General features: G+C 38.3%; 1 protein-coding gene across 1 annotated transcript in view; it reads right to left on the bottom strand.

Annotated features, from left to right (window-relative positions):
• Positions 1 to 23,951, bottom strand: part of LOC111347678 (uncharacterized) — a 724,620-nt gene that overhangs the window by 7,829 nt on the left and 692,840 nt on the right. The window contains exons 16-17 of the mRNA XM_088749324.1: positions 6,800 to 6,920; positions 6,049 to 6,173 (exon numbers count right to left, since the gene is read on the bottom strand). Of these exons, the coding sequence (XP_088605450.1) occupies positions 6,049 to 6,173; positions 6,800 to 6,920 (246 nt within the window). The remainder of the gene's footprint in view (positions 1 to 6,048; positions 6,174 to 6,799; positions 6,921 to 23,951) is intronic.

Raw genomic sequence — 23,951 nt, forward strand, 5'->3', positions numbered from 1 at the left:
CGCAAATTAACATGTCGATATGATGAAATGCGCATCACAACACTGTTCGGGGGACTTTGGCCAGACTGCATCAGCAGTTTACAAACAATCTAAGGAAACTTATTTGAAGATGCCCCCTCCCCCCAATTCCCAGTAAACAGGCCAGACCACGTCACAGTAATCTCGTGAGTGGGTTCTTTAACGTCCCCTGCCTAACCAAATTATCTAATTAATAGATGCAGGAGACGGGACCTACGGTTTATTCGTCCTTATCCGAGAAGACTAGAGTGTCTATCCATTTCTTATTAAAGAAAGGTAGCGCATTCTCCTCAGTTATTTTAAGACCTTGAGTGTTGGTCCGGCCGGGGCTCGAACCATCGACCTCGACCTCCCGCACAACAGTCCAGCGCTCTAACCAATTGAGCTAACCGGGAGGCGGTTAGTAAGGGAGGCGGTTAGTAATTAGTAAGAAATCGTGAAAAATATTGAGATGTTAACTGCCCTGGTGAGAAGAAAATGTGCCTCCGTTTTCAAAGTTGAATCAAAGCAGTCGTATAACCTCAGGTGACTCGACGTTTCTTCTGCATGTTCTATCGCCTCGCATAAAGCATTTGTCGGGTCAAACTACTGCATCCACAAGGCCCTTCAACAAGTTCAGAGTCGCCACAGATTGCCATTACATATACACAACTTTGTAAAAGCGCACCGTGGTACAGATAATCGAGGCAGAAGTACTCTGATTGTGTGTCACACGGGAAGAAGTTCATTTTATCTATGTATATCGTAAGCGCCAAAGTGATCGTATCAGTTACTGCGAGCGAAGCGCTTGATGTTTCGACAGGATTCCAAGACGCTTGTAAACAGGAATGAAAAAGAAGAGGGGGTAAACTCAGTGGAAAAAAAATCCCCCACAAGCATTCAAGCATAATTTTAAGGTTCCCTAACAAATAGTATTGAATATGAAGGAAGAGTGCTAGTGTTTAAGATAAAGACGCGTGCCCTTACTGCTTGTCACGCAATCCCTACAGAACATTTAGATCAGCGGAGGGTAGTCAACGGCTGCGGCTTTTGAACCGAATACACAACTCAGGCTCCTGCACTAGTCAAGAAGTTAAAAAATTACAGACCCTGATTAGATAAGCTTTGAAAGCTTACTTGATGAAACCTGTAAAATGTCAACAGATCAGTAGAATGAAAAAGAGGAGGGGGGCGAATAGAGGGAAAAAATCCCCCCTAAAGTATTCGTGCATAATTCAACTTCCCAAACGAAAAAAGAAATTAATTTAGAGGAAGAGTGCTAGTGTTTCTGGTAAAAGACACTTTCATTTGCAATATTGCGGCCCAGGACTTGTGTGTCTGTCTGTCACGCAGTCCTTACTGAACATTTCGAGACAGCGGAGAGCAGTTCACGCACAATCAATATTTGGCGCTGATGCATGGTATGTACAAATTTATAAATAATACAGAAATCAAAGTGTAAGTATGGTAAACACATTTATTTTACGGTTTGTATCCGTCCTTGGCCGCTTCGAACTGGACGATGTTACATTTTGGCTTGTTTTGTTTACATTTACGTACATGCATACTTTATTACCACTTCCCCAAAGAGGATTTTCAGAGGCAACACAATTAAGGTAAAAATTAATTATGCAATTAAGCTAAACATTATATATTAGACTTAAAATAGAGCAATGACTTAAATAGCGGAAGTGCTAAGGTTACCTAAGAGGCGAGACCTAAGGCGGCGTTTAAACACATTAACCGATTCACAAAGTTGAAGATCGTTAGATAAGGAATTCCATAATGTAACTGCTCTATACAAAATGGTCCTTTGGCCACTTACTGTTCTAAAGCGAGGTATGTTAAGCATTTGATAATTTCGCGTTCTACGATTTGTGACGTCACACTAATGAATTGTGTAGATAAATATCCAGGAGCACATCCAGTTAAACACTTAAATGACATTACGGCATCACGGTAGTAAAGACTCTCCTTCACTGGCAGCCAGCGTAGTTCCTTTAAAGTTGCGGACACGTTATCGTATTTCCTGCTTCCACTTACTATGCGGCAGCCAAAGTTCTGGACTGTCTGTAACAATTTTTAAATTTGTTTGAGAAGTATTACTCCAAACGCATGAGCAATAAAATAGTTTACCGAAAGCAAGTGTGGCTACCATTTTAATTCCGTTTCGTTATTTTCATTTCTGGTTGTTTCGTTACGTAATATTAGGTGACTTATTCGCGGTGCTTTTAGATTTTGAAGTCGCTTGTTACGTATGTTGTAGTCCTGGTATGGATCGCTGTATTCTCAGTCACGGTAAAACAGTTCTTTAACGGCACGTTCTTTAAAGGCACGTTTTTTTAATAAAATGGACCGCAAAGGTAACAACAAGTGAGTTTAAAACAATAATTAAGGACTGTTTGTCAAAAGATTGTCTAACTCTATTGATCTGAGCTAAACGTGACATGCACGAAGAAACTGTTTCTAGAATATGATTTCCGAAAGTTAAGTTTGGATCCATAATTACACCGAGGTCTTTAGCGGTTGTTGCAGGTACAAGATCTTTCCCGAAAAGGGACAGATTAAAATCATCATTCAATCTTGCATTGTTTTGTTTGCTTCCAAAGAGCATTAGTTTCGTCTTGTCCGGGGTTCAAAACTAGCTGGTTATTAAAGTACCAGCTCCGTATTTTAAGCCGATCCTGTGTGAAGTCTAAGGTAGCAAAATTAAAAGCGAAATTTATTTGTAAGAAAACGTCTAAGCGCGTTAGAATTGCGTGAAAAATTGACCAACAGAAGCATAACGTTTCTTGCGAATTTCTTTTCTATATTGAGGCACGATTGTCATAAAATTTACGTTGTTAATGGCATTTCATCTGAGAAAGTCTGCTCCATAGTGGCGAATAAAAAGTAAACACCAAATTGTAGTGGGAAAGTACCGTTTAAACATAAATAATTAATCGATGAAAAACTTTTAGAAGCAAAGAAACGGATACTTTAACATGGCTTGCGCTTTTTCCGACAACCTTTTTGCAATCAGCTGTAGTGCGTATGTTACTCATCAAAGGAAAACAATCCTTTTTTGTTCTGCTTTTTTTGTCTGACAGCAGCTATTAGCTTTACTTTAATAAGTAAAAACATTTTTGGGACATTAGGTTTACGAAAGTTGTGATAATTGGGGATTAAAAAATTGGAAAATGCGCAGTTTGCAATTTTTGCAAGTATGACTAAAAGTGATGGGGTCCATAGTTGGTCACAAAATAGACTATACTAAGGTGAGAATTCTAACAGGCCAGTGGCTCTTACCCAACAACAATTATTTAAGTTCTTCCTCCCCTCCCACTCCCCCCCCTCCCCCAACTTCCGAAATACTTTTCCAGGTAACGGAAGGTAAAGTGCAGTAGAAGAAAACCATTTGTAACACATGAAAAAGTGAAATATCTCGATTGTAGTGCACTTTTATTATTTTAGCAATAGTGATTTTCTAAAAGCGATGATAAACTAGTAGTTAGCTAAATGTTTAATTGCTTCCCTCGTCGTACTCGTCAGGGATAGCTTATAGGCGCGTCACAATCACAGTTCGGATTTCTTTCACCCCATTGAAAGGTAACAAGGGCAGTAGTCAGGCAAAGACACACAAAAAGTTAGGTAAGGTATGAAACATAGCAAAACATCTTTGCAGCGTTTTTGAGTCTACACAGAAGGTAAATATAACTTGGTGGTGTTTTCAACCTTTGCAAAAAGAGCAACCATAAGGCAGAAACAAGACAATCAAAAATGATTTATGCACAACTTTTACCTGAACCGCAAGAAGTGGTGCTACCCAAATAAAAAGCGCTCGTGATAAATTCCTGTTAGGCCTTCAGCTGATAGTCTGCGTTGTAATTAATTGAGGAGTACTTGCAAAAGGTTGAAAAATTTCCATGATGACCTGACTAATCAGTAGAGATTTTAGCAAAAAAGTCTTCATGAAAGACACGAATCATTACACTGGGTAGATGAGCTCACAATTCTTGTTTATGTCGTTCTCGGTGTGTGTCAGTGTTAGGTTGATTGAGTCGCAACGAATAATGGTACCCTAATTTCCAGCCCTGATTGGCATTAGGGACGGCATTCTGATTGGTGCAAGCATACCCCGATGCTGTCATCTGATTGGTACGTGATATATACCTAATGCTGCAATCTGATTGATTTGTGACCGATGAAGAATTGGGTAATCTGATTGGTAGGTAATATCTACGATAATGCAGCAATATGATTGGTTTGTGATACATGAGAGATGCCGCAATCTGATTGGTGCGAGCGACATACCATTTTTTACGCTGGAATAGAGTTATTTATTTATTTATTTACTTGTTTAAAATAACTCAATGATGGATATGACTTTCTCCAATTGAAAGGGAAAACATTTTTCACACCTACTGCAGTTAAACTCGCTTTTGCATTCGCACGAGTAGGAGCCTTCTGTGTTATTACAAATTTCTCTTTTGTGACAACGGTGGATGTTGGTGATACACTCGTTTATATCTAGAAATTACAAAGGGAAGCAGTATGGACATATGAGTTTCAACACGAAATGACTGACACACATTTCAATAGTTTTCATGTACCTTAATGCAAACCAAGACCTCCAATATCAAGCTTTTCCCAACGCCAGTTGACAACACGGCCCCCAGGTCCTTTCAAAATACCAGTGTATAAATTGCTTCTCGTTTCGATCTTAATGCGCAATACATGCTAATTTCCGAAAGATTAAATGCTTCCTTAAGAGCGGAATCGAAAGTTACAACGTCATCTGTAGTCTGTGATCATGTCCTCTCTTTACTGCAAGAGCGAAATGTCCGAATGACGTATTTGGCTTGCGATTAACAGATAGAGCAAAATTGCACCAATCAGCAAATTGCAAAACAAAGAAGATTTCGGGCAGGCGTAATACTCACTTCCCCACCCAGCCCCTCTCCTTATTTTTGACCGTCAGTTGCACACTTAATCGAAATTGGTTTCTCATCCCAGCCTTCGGCTGCCAATAAAATCTGAGATGGTGGCCACTTTTCGCTGAAAAATACTGAGCACCCGCTCTCCCAAAATTACGCTCGCTCTGCAGGCTGGTTAACCATCGGTCTTTCAAAATCTAGCTTTTAATAATATAGATCAATTTCTATAGCGCATTTCCATGTAAATGCTCTAATGCGCTTTACAACACTGTGCGGGGGACTTTTCCAGACTGCCGGCGGCAGTTTACAATTAATAAAGGAGAAATTTTTACAGATGCCCCCTCCCCCCCTTCCCAGTAAACAGGCCAGACCACATCACAGTAATCTCGTGATGTGGGTTCTTTAACGTCCCTTGCCGAAATTAACTAATTGATAGGTGCAGGAGACGGGACCTCCGGCTTTACGTCCTATCCGAGAAGACGAAGCAATGTGAGTGAAGCGTCTTGCTTAAGGACACAACGTCAAGCCCCAGCCAGGACTTGAACCCGGGCCATCTGACCTAGAGTCCAGCGCACTGACCACTGGACTACTCACGCCTCAAACTTTTCAAAAGTTTAAAGAATAAACTGCATCTCGGAAATGGTTTATTTCACCGAGAACCGACGTTTTGAATTACATTTATCGTAAACTGTAAGACTTGAGATCACCGCAACACCGCAATGCGAGTTGCTTTTCTCTGCAATATCGCATGAAAAAGGTCAACACCACAACAATATGATTGGTTTGTGATACATGAAAAATGCGGCAATCTGATTGGTGCGAGCGACATACTACTCTTTGCGCTTACATTACACTGAATTATTGATTTATTTCTTTAAAATATATAATTATGGATAGGACCTTCTTCAATGACGGAGCGGATCATTTTTCACACTTGCTGAAATTAAACTCGGTTTTCCATTCACAGAAGTAGGACCTGTCTGTGTTATTGCAAATTATTGCGATGTGGATACACGGTGCTTGGAGAGCAAAAGACAAGCTCTCGTCATGTTCAGGCTAAAACAAACAAATAAGGATTATGAATCTACTGTGTTCTATGCTGGGTAAACTTTAGATAGACGAATGTCATAGTTACCTGTACAGTTCTTGCCATCGCCATTAAACCCTTCTTTGCAACTGCAGTTGAAGGAACCTTCGGTATTGTTGCAGTGAGCATGGACACCACAATTGTGGGCATTGGTGGCACATTCGTTTATATCTTAAGAAACAAATACTTTCCGTTGAAAAGAAATAGTGATAAAAGCATATTCAAGAATTAATCTGATCGTTTAAACTTTGACATGCCAGTTTTTACAATACTGAAACATTACTGAAAGCGCCCACGTCAAATAATGTTTATCATTTAAATGACATAAACAACCAATCCAAAAGTAAACTAGCTGAAATCAAATTAAGACACATCATCAAGAAAGACACCTGTCTTCTAAGGCAAAAAAGGGCGCGAGACGTGCGTGACGTGATGCTGAGAATGATTGTAGAATGAAAACATAACTGTGTTTAAAAGCATTGTAAACTTGACTGAACTCCAGACACAAATAGTGTAATACAACCAAAACTAAACCAACACAATTTGTCTTCCACCACTCGTAAAATCGTTTGATGACAGGTGGTAGCATTCGAAACACGAAACGCGTGATAAAATGAACACAGCGATGGATGCAAAGCGTGATAAATGATACATTTGCAGCCCACTGATCCCTCTACATTACCATACACCGCTTTGTTATGAAAATCGTCGATGTTCTTGATACGCTCGTCAAGTTTAGGCAAATATAAACAAACTGATTTCGATGCTTGGAACAGATGGACGCATTTCATAGTTAACTGTGCATTTTCTGCCATCGCCATTAAACCCAACCTTGCAGCTGCAGTTGAAGGAACCTTCGGTATTGTTGCACTTGGCATTAATGTCGCAGTTGTGGGTATTGGGGGTACACTCGTCTACATCTGCAGGAACAAATTCTTTTCGTTAATACTGAAATAAAAAAAAATTGATATAAGCTTTTACAGGTATGTTCTGATTGGACGACCAGTGATACTCAACAGGACTGAAAGCTCACTGAAAGTGCATTACGTGCAATGGTGGTTTGGGGCTACTTATTTTCTATCGAAGGGGGATGGGGGTGGCGTTGAGAGGATCGCATTTTTTTCAGTGGGAATGGCTCCAAATGTGATACATATTTGATGTTTTGTTGTGTACTATCGCTGAGTATTTTTACGGGTTGTGCCGTATTTTGACAAGCCCGTAGGGCGAGTCAAATTATAAACGACAAGTAAAACTGTCATTCTTGGTGTGTGTCAAATATCACTGAAAGCGCCCACGTCAAATAATCTTTATTATTTAATTTACACTGAAACGACCAATCCGCAGCTAAAAAGTCTTAAAACAAATTAATTAACCGGCACATCATCAAGAAAGGAAACGCGTCTTCTAAGACAAAAAAAGGGCGCGAGACGTGCGTGATGCAGGCAATGATTACAGATGTAAAATGTAACTGTATTTAAAAAAAAATTGTAAACTTGACTGACCTCCACACAAAAATAAGGTAATGCAACTAAAACTAAAAAAACACAACTTTTCGTCCACGACTCGTAGATCGTTTGATGACAGGTAATGCTACGGTATTTTCTCAACCGCCAGAAAGATACAACTTGTACTAACTCAACTACGTCATTGACTGACGTAGTAACTACGGAGCGATACCAATAGCTACTAACTATGGCTAATACAATAGCTATCCTCTTAACTTAGCTACGGAGCGACATTAATATCTATACAATAACTATCCCCTTAACTTAGAGCCCTCTATAAATACTATAACTTCAATCTCAGTGCACTACTGCACAACTCAAGGCTCTCTTTAAAGATCCTTGTCGCTTGTCAATATCGACAACACTTTTCCAAGGCAGCCTTCCACACGGCTGACGATTCCAGTATTTAATTCTAACAACTCTATCCGGCTCTCGCTCCTCTGAGCTCCTCGTAGTAACACTAACTCACTGAAAAAAGTCTCTAACTTTAACCTATCGCGACTTCTTATGTATCTTTTAAAAAAGTTCCAGAATGTTCTAGAGATCTGTAATTCTGCTATTTTTAGTAAGTTTACACTACTATCACATCATGACGAAAATATGCTAGCCAGCGGTTCTAGAAAGTTCCCTTAAAAGTTTTTAATGAGTCAGCATGGCTAAGTGTTCTAGAAACTTCCTCGATTCTATTAATATTTTAGCAACTATGTAACACCACGCTCACCACAACAGTAATAGCAGCCTACACACGAAAAGCATAATGAAATGAACACTGCGATGGATGCAAAGCGTGACAAATGACACATTAGCAGCCGACCCGGATCCATCAGCACATTACTATAAACAGCTTTCTTATGAAAATCGTTGATGTTCTTGATACGCTCGTCAAAATTAAGCAAATTTAGGCAAACGAACTATTTTCGATGCTTGGAGCAATTCAGTTGGACAGATTTCATAGTCAGCTGTGCATTTTTTGCCATCGCCATTAAACCCAACCTTGCAGCAGCAGTTAAAAGAACCTTGGGTATTGTTGCACACAGCGTTGACGTCACAGTTGTGGATTTGTAGAAACAAATTCTTTCCGTAAATAATTAAATTTAAAAAAAAAGTTGATAAAAGCTTTTGCAGGTATGTTCTGATTGGATGACCTGTGATATTCGAAAGGACTGAAAGCTTACTCAAAGTGCATTACGTGAAATCATGTTTGGGGGCCAGTCATTTTCTATCGGAGGGGGAGGGGGTGTTGGGAGGATCACAGGTTTTCAGGGGAACTGATACAAAGTGTGATAGATATATCTTAATTAACGTTTGGTTGTGTAGTACCATTGAGTATTTTTATAGGTTGTGTCGTATCTTGACGAGTCCTTAAGGCTAGTCAGATTATAAACGACGGCTAAAAATGTCATTCTTGGTGTGTGTCAATGTTGGGTTGATTCCATTGCAACGTATCGTGGTAACCTAATTTGCTGACAGTGGTATAAGGGACGGCGCTCTGATTGGTATAAGCACACCCTATGGCTGTGATTTGACCGGAAAGTGATACATACCTAATGCGGCAATTTGATTGGTTTGCGTTAAATGAAAATTGAGGCAATCTGATTGGTACGTGATACCTACCATAAATCGACAATATCACAGATTGCCGCATTTTTCATGCATCACAAACCAGTGTTTATAATTTGACTGCCCTTAGGAGCTCGTCAAGATATGGCAAAGTCAGCAAAGGCATCCTCGACCGTATGAATAGCAACATCGCAAAAAACATCCAACTTCAACCAATGGAAAAACACCGCATCCGTAATTCACTGGTTCAAATCTGCTCAAAACCATCAACACTCCAGCTTCATTTGCTTTGACATTGAAGACTTCTACCCCTCCATCAGCCAAGGCCTCCTTAACAAAGCACTCGACATCGCCTCTAACTAGGATAACATCACCGCCGAGGAAAGAAACAATATAATCCAGCTAAAAGCTCCATCCTTATCCACAAGAACCAACCCTGGTAATAGAAAGGCAACACGACAATCGACGTCACCATGGAAAGCTTCGACGTCGCCGATACATGTGAACTCGTCGGAAGCTTCCTCCTATCTGAACTCCAGCACCTTAACTTTAACGTAGGACCTTACCGAGACGACGGACTAGCCATTACTAACGCTTCACCCAGAGACACAGAGAACACCAAGAAAGAAATATGTCGCATCTTTAATAATAACGGACTAGGCATCACCATAGAATAATAATAAAGGTCTTTATAATAATGATAATAGTAATAATAATAATAAAGGTCTTTATAATAATAATAAAGGTCTTCATAATAATAATAAAGGTCTTTATAATAATAATAAAGATCTTTATAATAATAATAAAGGTCTTTATTAAGAATTATTGTGCAAACGGAAGTGCAACAATTAACATGAATAGAATGAATAAGGAAAAGGAAAAGGTATTAATTACTATTGAAAAGACATCTATTAAAAAAAACTGATCTAAAAGGCTTGTCTTAACCTTAGGTAAAATATAATTGTGCGACCTAGTTCTCAACTGCCGTGTTCTCTGGGGAAGTAAGAGATCGTTCAACGCAGTGTTGGTGGAAGAGATCCTTTGCCATAATTTCTTATCTCTATTACGACGGATATACAAGATACTGTGCTGCTTTAAACAGTAATCCAGCTTATAACACCTGGCGAAGAGCTTATCAATTCTACTTAAATATTTACTATAAAAAGCGCACCCCCAGACCTCAATAGCATACGTAAAAACTGAAAGAATCAAACTTTGAAAAAGTAACTCCAAATTCTCAAACGAGTAGCCATATTATTTATATATTCTTAAAATATACAACCTGCTGGAGAGGCTAACAAAATAAACATTAACTTCCTAGACGTCACAGTTAACCTCAACCAAAGCACCTATCAGCCCTTCACTAAACCTGACACTGAACTTCAATACGTCCACCGCGAGAGCAACCACCCGACCATCACTACAAAGAACATTCCAACCGGCATCAACAAACGCCTTTCATCCCTATCTTCCGACAAAGCATCCTTTGATCAAGCCGTCCCTCCATTTCAGAAAGCACTCGACGGCAGCGGATACCACTACACACTACAGTATGAACCTCCAACAACAAATAGACGGAAAAACAGACAACGCAACAACATCATCTGGTACAACCCTCCATTTAGCAAAAACACCAGCACCAACATCGGATACAAGCTCCTCGCCCTAATAGACAAGCACTTCCCTAAAGATCACAAATTCCGAATAATCTTCAACCGAAACACCATAAAAATAAGTTACAGCTGCATGAATAACGCCAAACAGATAATTGATTACTACAATAAGAAGATTCTAAAGTGATACACGCATGCAAGCCAACGACACCGCCACAGCTAACCCTAACACCACTCAAGACAAGAAGACATGCAACTGCCGACAAAAGAACACATGCCCACTTGAAGGAAACTGCTTAGAATCATTAGTCATCTACCAAGCTACAGTCACACGCAACGACAACACAACAGAAACATACATCAGACTTACGGAAAACGACTTCAAAACAAGATTCCGAAACCATTCACATCATTCCACCCTCATTCCGCCACTCTAAACACAGAAACTCAACTGAACTATTAACTGCATCTATTAATTAGTTAATTTGGTTAGGCAGGGGACGTTAAAGAACCCACTCACAAGATTACTGTGATGTGGTCTGGCCTGTTTACTGGGAATTGGGAGGAGGGGGCATCTTGAAATAAGTTTCCTTCGATTTTTTGTACACTGCTGATGCAGTCTGGCCAAAGTCCCCCGAAAAGTGTTGTGATGCGCCTTTGATCATATCCACATGCTAATTTGCGCAATGTAAATATTAAATTATTATTATCATTATAAACTAAGCAAGTACATCAGGACTCTCAAAGACAACAACATCTAACACTGTATTTCATGGCGTATCCTGTCTTGGCATTCACCGGACAACATCTCAAGAAAAAGATGCAACCTCTGCCTAAAGGAAAAATTTCTAATCATTTACCGACCGAAACTTTCTACACTCAACAAACGTAATGAACTCGTGTCTTCTTGCTGCCATAGCTACAAGCAAAGCCCTACTACGCAACAGATGAACTATTAAACTTCGCACCGCATAGATTAGATTTATGTTTAATAGTCTTATTATGTAAATTATTTTGTATATAGGAAGCGATGGTAAAGAATATTCATATTAAATCCCCTGATGATTGGGAAACCACGAAACAGGCTTGTCAGGATGAAAGCGTAGTTTATTTGTTTCTTTCCTGAACAAACACACATATATAGTTAATAGATCTGTGTCAAAAATATTTTTGACATTAAATGTTTATTTTATACAGTCGTGTCATTTTCAACATTGTCCTCAGGCCTACGCCCAAAACAAGTCTCGCAAGATGATACAAATTTTCTTTCTTATAAGAGGGGTTAAAAAGAAAGTCAACTAGAACATGTACCGCTTCGTCCATTTCTAGTATATCTAGGGTAACAAGTACAAGTATACAATCTGTTTTTCGTATATCTCAGCACAGATATACATATTTTTTAATCTATAAACATAACAGCTTTCAAACAAGCCAGATATAGTCATGGTAACTGTACAAAACATGCATGGGTAATTCTGTATAAGGGTATGAGAAGATTAACACACACACACATACACATACACACGCACATACACACACACACACACACACACACACACACACACATACACACACACACACACACAAATGTTAGAGCAGTTCTTCGGAAAACATCAACTAAATCAGATTTAAAGTCACCTGAACATGAGTGTCCATCGCCAGTGTGTCCCGATTTACAGGTGCATTTGTAAGAACCGTACGTGTTGGTACAGTTTGCATTCACGTCGCAGTCACTGATATTATATTTACATTCATCCATATCTGGAGTTCAGAAGGAGAAACGGTGACTAAGTTAGAACAACTTACGAGAGGCAGCCATGCTGGAACTCATCATGATTCAAACCAAACATTTTGATAATGACATTAATAATAGCATTATTTATATGTATAGTTTTCTTGATACTGATAACTCTTTACAAAATAAGATAACTCAAACTAAAAACTTATCGGACCTACCTTCGTTAACCATATCACAGTAAATTAGTACTGCCTTCCCATTCGCCAGCCAATACTTGCTGCTTACAGTGTGTTTACCTTCACTCGCCTTTATTTCGTGACAAGACAGCGCTGGTAATTCAGGAATAGAACCTAAGGGAGCTGTAAGAAAGATGGGTTTTCCATTGTCTTCATATTCTTAGTTTTATCAGGTGACAGGAATTGGGTCGGCCGAGGATAGAGAAGAATGAAAGAAATATAAATTGCATAGATAGATAGACTTTTGATTTCTTACCTCTGCCGTTAAGTCTCCTAATGTAAAACCATCCTGGGGCTGAAAGAAAATTCCCTGGTCTCGCCTCCTTGGTGCGGTTATTTAGTTCACATATTTGGTATTTTCGATTGTAGTTATAGCTTTGGCACGTGATCTCTTGTCCACATTTGACATCGCAGAGGTGAGGAGCTGCCACTGACCATCTTTTGAAGACAGAGCGCTTGAGAGCCATTCCTTGTATGTTTCCTTCTGTACTGCATTGGTCATTAGCTGTGACAAACTCCACGGCAGAAGCGAAAAGGGCGAATCTTAAATGGCGGAATATCCAATACATACTTCTTTGTTTGTGATGAGTCTGAAGATACAAGTTGAGTATAGGACTTCTTAGGAGTTTACTTTGATAAATAAAAACCCATTTTTCTCTCAACAAAACTAATAGCGTATCAGATGAAGACATATAACAATCATACTACACCCAGCGGCATTAAGATTTTGCTTTCAGATTTCTAAAACTACTCAGTAGATTAGATTGTAATGGCAAAATTTGCACAATGCTCTATGAAATGCCAAATTAAACGTCCAGGAAGATCAGTAGAACCCTCTCAGAGCTTTATTCGATAAAATGATTTTTCGGTTTTAGTAACTTTGATGTGAATATATGAAATTTATATTTCTGAACTGCGGTTATAGAAACGATCCTCGCAGTACAGAGCAATTATAAGCAATAATGAAAGTCAGACCTGAAAAATTCCGGCCTGTACGGGATTCGAACCACTGACCTCTGCGATACTAGTGTAGCACTCTACCAATTGAGCTAAAAAGCGAACTGGGAGCAGGTCATCAAATTAATTCAGGTCGTGCAGGCCTGAATTTTTTCAGGTCTGATTTTCACTATTGCTAAAATAGTGCTCTTTACTGCGAGGATCGTGTACAATTACGTTTCTATAACCGCAGTTCAGAAATATGAATTTCATATATTCGTTGCGTTTGAATTATAATCTTACGGGCTTATGTGGAATTAATAACCTCAGAATAATGCATATACAAGCATGAAAAATCTCTATCCAGAAACGTTGGTTCCAATTGCGAAGTGAAAACGATTCTTATAGAGAGATAACTTTGGAAGAAATAAACTAGTCTTCTTGACCACGAAAAAAAAAAAAAAAAAGGGAATTAGGACCAAACAGCAGCTCGGAAACTATGACAAGAAATCCTTTCGCACTTGACTATAATTTATTTCGAAATTCTTTGTCTAATCATAATATTTTCAAATCTTAGATGTGGCTGACACTTGAACGTCTTTTTGGTAATTATTTATTCATTCTTTATAAATTCGTTTTTATGTAGGCAGAGCAACATATTGTTTTCAAGAGCTTTCATATTAGCGGGGCTCCCAGGCGCGCGAAGCGCGCGTGGAGCAGATTAATTATTACAATCCAAAAATTTCGCCATTAATTTACTATAGAATACTCTGCTTCGAAAATAATGGATATCAAGGTCTTAAAGATGACAGAATAAGCTCTCGAGTCAACGACGCTACGATTCTCTAAGGCGATGCGAATTAGAGACGTAAAGTAAAAACCGCACTTTCGGACTTCAAGCAGGGCCTAGCGACAACTTGACGATTCGATGGCCCGGTAAATATTTTCTTCGAGTAACGATGTGTTCAAAAAGTGTTGTTTAATAGAAGATTTTGCGCCAAATCAAAGTTTTTTCAGAATTTTTAACATAACGCTGCGCAATTTCTGGCTTTGAAGGCTAGTCAACGATCTAAGCATGATGAATTTTACCGCGTGGGCTTTGTACACGTAAGCAATTCGTACGTTTTTCGCTTATAACAGCAAATCAAGAACTGTTTTGAATAAATCCGTCGTCCTGAAATATTTCTTGGCCATTTTAGTCTTGCTTCCTATTGATAGATTTCATGGAACTTGAGATCTCTTCACTCACGGACAAATTCGCGTATTCCAATTTGAATTATGCCCATTTGCACCGCATGCGAAAATATTTAGCAATTTTTATCTTTCATCTTGATTTATAACAAAATCAAAGTAAAGCGCGCGCTCTGATTGGTAAATTCAGCCTCCCCCAATTGCCCATGGGTGTACGCTGCTGACGTGAACAAATGCAAAGGCAATTTCTCCGCGCGCGCTTGTATTTTCTGGTCACGTAAGATTTGTTAAATAAAAGGGAACTCTTTAGCTACGATGTATCAATGTTATGTTATAAAACAAATGGTAAACACCATAGCGTACACTATTGAGTTATGGATGCACTTGGGAGGTTTGATAAGCACTCAAGAAGCTAGAGTCGCTCTCGGCTATCGCCTCGCGCGACTCTTACGCTTTTTTCGTGCTTAGCAACCTCCCGCGGGCATCCATAACTTAATAGTGTACGCTGTGGTGTTTACCGTTTGTTAATTTTTAGTTAAAATGTAATATGCACCTATTGCTTTTTTCGTCTGAAATAAGTTCTTAAATTAGTCTTCTTTCGCTGGAGCTTGTTTTCTGGAAAAGATGATTTTTAAAAAATTACTGCGCATTGTGTTTGCTTTCTAGGTTTCTCCAAAATTGTGACATCTCACAGGCACGTGTTACACGTAAGTGTGAAAGGGTTTAATCGCCAAGTTTTCACCTATTGGGAGCTCCGTTTTTAGGCCTGGCTAAATCTATATATTACACATAAATAATACCATAAAGGTACTGGTAGCAAAGCCATAATAGAGCAAAAATTAATTCTTTAAAACTGCCAAAGTTGGCAAGTTATTATTGCGAAACATCATGATCGGTCTAAATTAGCTTTTAAACGTCGTGTAATGAGTTATCCCTCGAGTTCTTAAATAGTGTAGTGTTTAACTAAGGAACTCCACAATTTGTTAATATAGGATTGCTAATGGAAAAATTAAAAAGAAAATAAATCTATATATTACACATAAATAATCATGTAAAGGTGCTGGTAGCAAAGCCATAATAGAGCAGAAATTAATTCTTAGAATTCATTATCTGTTTTTATGCAAAAAACTCGTACTTAATTCGCTGACAATATTGTACCCTAGCCTTCTTTGAGAGATAGGCCAACTTCATGCTTTTAGTATACAGAAAATAAGGAGTTACGTGTAAATTATAATTCGTGAAGGATAGAAATTTGGGGAATATTTTTACTCAAATCACCCATTGGTGTATCAGATATGATCATCTCTTACCTCTTACCTCTTAAGATGCAAAGTTCACTGTCTCATCACCTAACTTTACAGAAGCTATAGTTACGAGAAAACAGTTGGTTTCAAGCGAAAAAGAACTTCCTCCGTTCCCTCCAAAGTTTCACTGAACAATGGCAAATTAAGATGAACTACTTAGTTCTAAACAGTTGTCATCACGATCCTGAATTGTGCGATATAAAACTGCCAAAGTTGACAAGTTATTATTGCGAAACATCATGATCGGTCTAAATTAGCTTTTAAACGTCGTGTAATGAGTTATTCCTCGAGTTCTTCAATAGTGAAGTGTTTAACTAAGGAACTCCACAATTTGTTAATAAAGGATTGCTAATGGAAAAATTCATAAGAAAATAATTTCTTTGACAAGGGAATATATTAACCTTCAAGGAACCTCAAGCCTTACGCGTCATTACCTATCCAAAAAACTGCTCTTAACGTAATAGAATACTCTTATGGTTGTTTTATTCAGGAAAACTGTACATGGAAAAGTAACGCACCTTTGATTGACTGAAAACGAGCGCACTTTTCATGCAACAAGAGTGCAAAGTTGTAACACGACTGCAAATTACAAATAGTGCGCTGGAACTTTCAAAATTTTGACTGTCTTAACTATCTGTGGTGGCTTTTTAAATTTTGCTAAACTGTTTTTATAGTCTTGTTTTATTTTTCTTATGCTAAAAACTATATAGATTTAAGAAAAAAAACCTATACTCGAAACTTGTGAGCAAACTCATTCAGCTTCCCTTTCAAGGTCCTTTTTCAAGTCGAGAAATTAGCAGATTATTTTGTCTATCACCTGCTTGCCAGTCGCTTTCGCATATTCACTCTAGTGCGCCGGCAAGGTTGCATTAAGGAAAGCAATCAATTGCGTCATAGTATTATGAAAATGAAATACTTACATAAGAATGCTTCAAATGAAGTCAAGTTGACCTATCCGACAATTTAGACTCATAATTCTGCTAAATATGTTGCAATGAACTTTTTAACCCAGGAAAGAATCATAGAAATGTTTTTATGAATCTGTCCTTTAATCGCATGTTGATTAAACGAACGATTCGATTTAAGCCTTAGCTAAGTGTTTCTCTTTATTCGAAGTCAAGACAGTGTAAGCTCGAGCATGACTCCCGGGAAGAATGTTATGAACTCAGAGATATTCGTTTTTCTTTATCAACACTACTGAGAAATTTTGTTCTCGCTACTACTTATTAGCGATTTTCTATGCTATTGTGTGTTAACCTCCAACATTTGGCGAACTCATTGTCCTTATTATACATTCTAACTATTCTTATCACCTTTATTGTTTTTATAGCGCTCATGGCGGAATGTTTTCTTTGTATTTCCCGGTAACTATGCCGTAGATTGGCAAAAGCTTAGGATAAGAAAGGGGAAGAGTAGTTCAAAGCCTCATTTGAATCTTTCATTTTAATCATAGAAAAGAAAATGCTAGAAATGCTGAATAATGTGATGTCTTCCATCTTGTATGTTATAAATCATCCTGTATGTTATTTTTGACATGTTGTATCTTTGATCTTACTCTTTAAAAAGTTGCATCTCTTTTGCCTAGGCGCTCAAGTAATGCAAGTAATGAAACGAAACTGGAAAAACGTTTAAAATACGTTGGCAGCAATAACAATACTACTTCCGCTGGGAACAATCCATGGATATCTCCTGAAGACCACCCAAACATGTCATTAAACTCTTCGTTTTAATATTGAAATCGGAATCTTTGAGACCTTTTTGCCAACACGGACCCATTACAGTATTGAGGAGTTAAGGACTTACGGTTAAAATTCAATTCGCGAAAAATAGAACTTTTCGCTCCGACGAAGAGCTAACGCTCGAAACGTCAGCTTTTGTAATCATTACGGTGGCAAATTTACCATTTCAACTTTGTTGATATATCCAAATTATTTCGTTACTCCCACCGACGCCGCCCCAAACAGTTTCTTTCGAAACTATCAGCCTTTTTTCTAGTAAATGTTTTACTCAAGTCATCCATCGGTTTATTTGATATGATCAGCTCTTACCTCTCAATATGCAAAGCTCGTTGTCTCCTCACCGCTTTTGAATTAAAGGTGCTTTCTTTTATAACTTTACAGTAGCTATGGTTACGAAATAACAGTTTATTTCACGTGAAAATGATAATTAACTTTAGAAAACAACTTTCTCCGTTCCCTCTAAAGTTTCGCCGAACAAAGGCAAAGATAAAATATTTAGTTCTACAAAAATTAAGCAGTTGTCGCGATCCTGAATTGTGCGATTTGAAACTACCAAAATTGACAAGTTATTATTATGAAACATCATAATCGGTCTTATTTAGCTTTCAAGAACACATCTTTGAAAGAATCAAGCATCTTGGAAAATTAAATTCTCAACCCCCCCTTCAAAATTTGCATGCAGTTAGTAACTGCATGCAAAACTTGAAGGGGGATTGAAAGTTTTCATTTCCCAAGATGCTTGATTCACACAGATACTTTTTCTTAAACGTCGTGTAATGAGTTATCCCTCGAGTTCTCCAATAATGTAATGTTTAACTAAGGAACTCCACAATGTGTTAATAAAGGATCGCCAAGGGAAAAATTAATAAGAAGAGAATATCTTTGACGAGGGAATATTTCTAGCTTCAAAGAACCTGAAGCCTTACATTGCATTAGCTATCCACAAAACTTCTCTCAATGTACAACAATACTCTTATGGTTGTTTTAATCAAGATAACGGAGCATGGAAAAGTAATGCAGGATTGATTTATTGAAAGCGAGGGCATTTTTAATGCAACACGAGTGCAAAGTTGGAACACGAATGCAAATAGTGCACGGGTGCTATCAAAATTAAATTTTGTCGTCGGTGCTTCGGCCTTTAAACTTTGCTTAAAAGTCTTTATATTCTTGTTTTGTTTTCTTATGCTAAGATCTATATAAATTTCAGAACAAAAAGTCTTTACTCGAAATTTGTGAGAAAACTTTCCTCTCGAGGTCCTTTCGCAAGTCGAGAGAAGACGATTTTGCCTATCACCTGCTGGCCAGTCGCTTTCGCAATTCACTATAATGCGCCGTCGAGGTTACATCAAGGAAAGCATTCCATTGCGTTATGCTTTTATAAAAATCAAATACTGACATACATATGCTTTTGAAGTCAAGTTAACTTGTTCTAATTTCCGACAATCAAGACTCGCATTTCTGCTAAATGTGTTGCAGTGACCTTTTTAACCTTGTAAAGAATCATGGAAACGTTTCAATGAATCTGTCCTTTAATAGCGTGTTGATCAAATGAACGATTCAGTTGAGGCCTATAGCTACTGTATTTCTCTTTTATTCCAAGCTAAGACAGTGTAGGCTCGAGAAGGATTCCCAGACGAATGTTCTGAACTCAGAGACCATTAGTTTTTCACAACACTACTTAGATTTTTTGTCCTCGCTACTACTCATCAGCGAGTTTCTGTTATTGTGTGTTACTATTCCCAAATTTGGACAACTGACTGTCCTCATGAGAGGACGCATATGGCTTTTGCTGCAAGTATCATCTCCCGCAGCGTAATTTCCCCGGGTCTGTTGAGAATGTGTGAAAACTTGTCAAACAGATGGAGATCAACTTGTCATCGCCAGTTATTGGGGTCCTGGTTAGTCTTGTAATGCGACTCCATAGCCTTTCAAATGATAGAGATCAATTTATCATCGCTCGTGGATGGAGTCCTGGTAAATGTTATGAATGTCGTAATGTTTTTCTATCCGCCGCTATTCCTATGGGGTCATTTCTGACCCCATAAGAGTATAAAATTATCGAAAAATTGCGTAACTTCAGTTTGACGCCAAATTTGGCACACAGGAAGTAAACTGGCCGAATTGTAGGGAAGATGCTTAATTCAGCGTACATGACGAATTTTTTTCAAACCAAGTGTAAGTTGTGATCGATCGAGCGATGGCGACTGCAGCGAAGAGACCGAGATCGCCGAGTTACTCTGTTGAAGAGGCTTTAGAAATAATATTTAATGGAGCTGAAGATTATTTGGGAATGTCTCTTGACGAAGAAAGTGAACTTGACCGAGAACTGGATTACTAGAGCGGAATTTCAAGGTAAGTGATATATATACTTTCGACCTCGTGGTTATGCTAATTGAAAATCTGGTCTTCAAATCATGGCGAGAAAATACTCTTCTGGTTGCATTCGTACGTCTGATTTCTTGGCGGCTTTATGAGCAATTTCAGGTGAAGCGACGCTAAAATATTCGGGTAAGTGATTTATAAACTTTCGACCGCGTGGTGATGGTAATTGAAAATCTGGTCTTCAAATGCGATAAAATACTCCTCTGGTTGCCTTCATAGTTCTGATTTCTGGCCAGTTTCATGAAATTTATCCATAGATTCACATATGAGAGTGAAAAGCAGCTTTATGAGCGATTTTAGGTTAAGCGACGCCAAAATACTCGGGTGAGGATCGAGATGGTACTGATTTCATATGTCGCGTTGCCATAGAAATGCGTTCGCGTTCCTGACTACGCAACGTTCATTATTGCCTTTTTCCTGTTTTATTTGGCAAAATATTGGATCCCAATTGCGAAAAAGTTAATATTTATTGTGTTCCTTGTAGGAAGGAACAAGTACAACAAGATCGAGGAGAAAATGAAACAGAAAAGAGGAGATGGATTTAGACAGTTCTGTGGATGTGACTGAGGCTACTAGTGTGTTATTTTTATTCCACTCTGCCCGTTGATGATATGTTCTGAATATAGATTCATGTATATTCACTTTCGTAAATTTGTGGGTGGATGAGGCTCTCTTTGAAAATTCATTAATACTGTCAGTTTTTGTCTTTTTCTTTCAGATTTTCAGGTCATTTTGCAAATGAAATAAGGAATATTCTCTTTTTACATTTGTTAGGAAGATATTACAACCCAGTGGAGAAAATTTCCTTTTTCTTTGAAAGCGATGCAGAAACTATGCTTTTTCAGAATTTTGTATTGAAATCTTCTGGGATAAAATCTTACAAGCTTTTTTTTTTTTTCTGAAAACCCCATTTTACACACTTTCAATTGAGATAAAGTAATCTAAATTCCTGTAAATACCTGCTGAGATATAAAATAAAACAAAGTATAGTTTACAATAAACTTGATTACAGCAGATGACTTACCATCGATCAAAATTGATAAAATAGTGAATAATAAAAACTATACTAGATTATCCATTGCATGTCAGTATGTGTCTCTTAAGATTTATACAAAAAAGTGCATGGTCACTGCAATTCCTCAGCTCCGCAGGAAGCTTATTAGAAGCTTCTGCAGCTTGATCTTGTAGAGTGCTCTTCTCAATTTTGTTGGCAAGTTCTGATTTTGGTGCAGCTAATGACCTAAGACTATATCTATTCACGACGTGTTTCTTGAGTTTTAGTGGAAAGTCCTCATTGCATAATGACTTGTGCGCTAGCTTAGCTATATCAAATTCTAAACGCTCTTCGATTTTGAGTCAACTTAGCTTTCTAACATCCTGGAGTCCAGCAAATTTAGTTAACACAAAACCAGCACACGTGTTCTGTACTCTTTAAAGGTGTTTGGTCTGGTACTCTGGGAGAGGACTAAACACAACGTTACAATAATCCAGTTTAGAGAGTATAAGACTTTCCACCAGTCATTTTCTTATGTGGCATGGTGCGAAGTTTTTTAGTTTCCGTAGTACTGCTAAGGCACCGTAGCACGATGACAACAGATTCGTTATGTGTTCTTGCCATGTTAGCTTCTGATCCAGATAAACTCCCAAAAGCTTGGTGCTTGAGACTTTCTCAAGTTTAGTGTCACTGCAGTATACATCTGCAGAAAAATCATTTAAAGAGTGTGCGCGCGCCAATTGTCTTGTGGAGAGAAGCATCCATTTCGTTTTTTTCTGAATTCAGCGCCAAATTGGACGATTCAGAGTAACTGCTCAGACTTCTTATTGTCTGATTAGCATCCTTTATGCACGCCTCTATTTCATGCGGCTTCGAGTGGTCAAGCAACGTGGTATCATCCGCATATTGAAAGCATTTGCAACTCAACTTTTTCTGGAGGTCTGCTACATAGATTTTGACAATTAACGGTCCTAAGATCGATCTTTGAGGGACTCCGAAGCACGTTTCCAACCGCCGAGAACACTTGTCATCTATCATTACATACTGTTGTCTACCCGTAAGATAGGAGGTCATCCAGGTCAGAAAATCCTTTGAAAAACCCATTGAGTGCATTTTATAAATAACTGACTTGAAGTTCACAGTGTCAAAAGCTTACGAGTAGTCTGCAAGTTACTTCGTCGCGACGCATTGCACGTGTAATATCGTCTCTAATCCCCAGTAATGTCGTGGCCGTTGAGTGACTCTTTCTAAATCCTGAGATGTTTTCACCAAAAAGTGCTCTTTCTTTAATAAATCCAATTGTCTGATGGGCTACCAGCCTTTCAAAGATTTTCGACAGGGCTGGGAGGATGGATACAGATCGATAGTCATGTTTAGCCATTGGTTGATCTATCTTTGGTATTGGTGAGACTCGTGCCACCTTCCAGTCAATAGGGAAATAATTATTTCTGATACAGCAGTTAATTATATGTGTGAGGGGACCTGCGAACAGCTCCGCAACTGGTTTCAAAAAATTCACTGGTATATTATCTGGACCTGTTGAACTGTCTGTTCTTAGTAATTTGATTTCACGTAAGACCTCTACATGGGTTACCTCGCGTAGCTTGAAAGGGACGGAGTCGCCAACATCCCCCAGTGAGATACAATGAAATATATGAAGTTCACATATTTTGAACTGCGGTATTAGATACATATGATGCACGATCCTCGCAGTAGATATCGCTATTTAAGCAATAGCGAAAATCAGACCTGAAAAAATCAGGCCTGTATGGGATTCGAACCACTGACCTCTGCGATACTAGTGCAGCGCTCTACCAATTGAGCTAACAAGCCAACTGGGAGCAGGTAAAACTATATAGTAAAACTATAACCTCTTTGTTAGAAGCCGAGCGCGCCTCCAGTGTTTTCACTGGAAGAGTAAAGTAGAACGACAAGCCTCAAATATCACTGATTTTTTTTCAGTCCAGCAATTAAACTTGGCGTTACTCTTCATTCCTAAGAATTATTTTCCCAAAAGCCAATATTTTCTTCTATTTTGTTATCTAGTAAAACTAGATAGTTTTTAAAACTATCACCTCTTTGTTAAAAGCCGAGCGCGCCGCCAGTGTTCTCGCTGCAAGACTAAATTAGAACATTAACCTTTAAATATCATTTTTCAATCTAACCACTTCAGCTGAGCGTTTTTTTAATTCCTAAGTGGTGTTTTCCCGAACAGAAAATCTTCTTCTCTTTTCTTTGCGTTACGAGAGTGAAAGCGTGATAGTATCAAGATTGGCGCTTCTTTGGTAAGAGAGCCGCGCTGGCAACCAATGCTTTCATTGTTTTAGAATGACCACATTCATTTGATCCTTTTTTTCAATCTAATCCGATGAAAATTGCAGTCCAAAGTGCAAGATTTCATACATGAAGCTTTTTCTTTTCTTTCTTCTTCTACGAGTAAGGCAAGTTAGTTTTAAAATTCACAACTCTTGACCAAGGGAAAAAATCGATAAAAGCTGCTAGTTTTGCGGCTTTGTGCTGCGCGCTATTTTCAACCATAGTCCCCTCTACTAACTATGTATCAACTAACCAAGGTAAAGTATAAAGAATTCAGCATTTCCAGGTTTCTTGTTTGGGGTTAATAACAATAATGAATAAGACTTATTACATTCTTCCAAAAGGGCTATTTGGTATGTAACTCGAAGGAAAAAAACGCTAAAGACATGTTACACTACGGAATATTTACGCTTCTGTCCACATTGAATACCTTTAAA

The sequence above is a fragment of the Stylophora pistillata genome, chromosome 2 (assembly GCF_964205215.1).
Source record: "Stylophora pistillata chromosome 2, jaStyPist1.2, whole genome shotgun sequence".
In the NCBI taxonomy this organism is placed as follows: Eukaryota; Metazoa; Cnidaria; class Anthozoa; order Scleractinia; family Pocilloporidae; genus Stylophora; species Stylophora pistillata.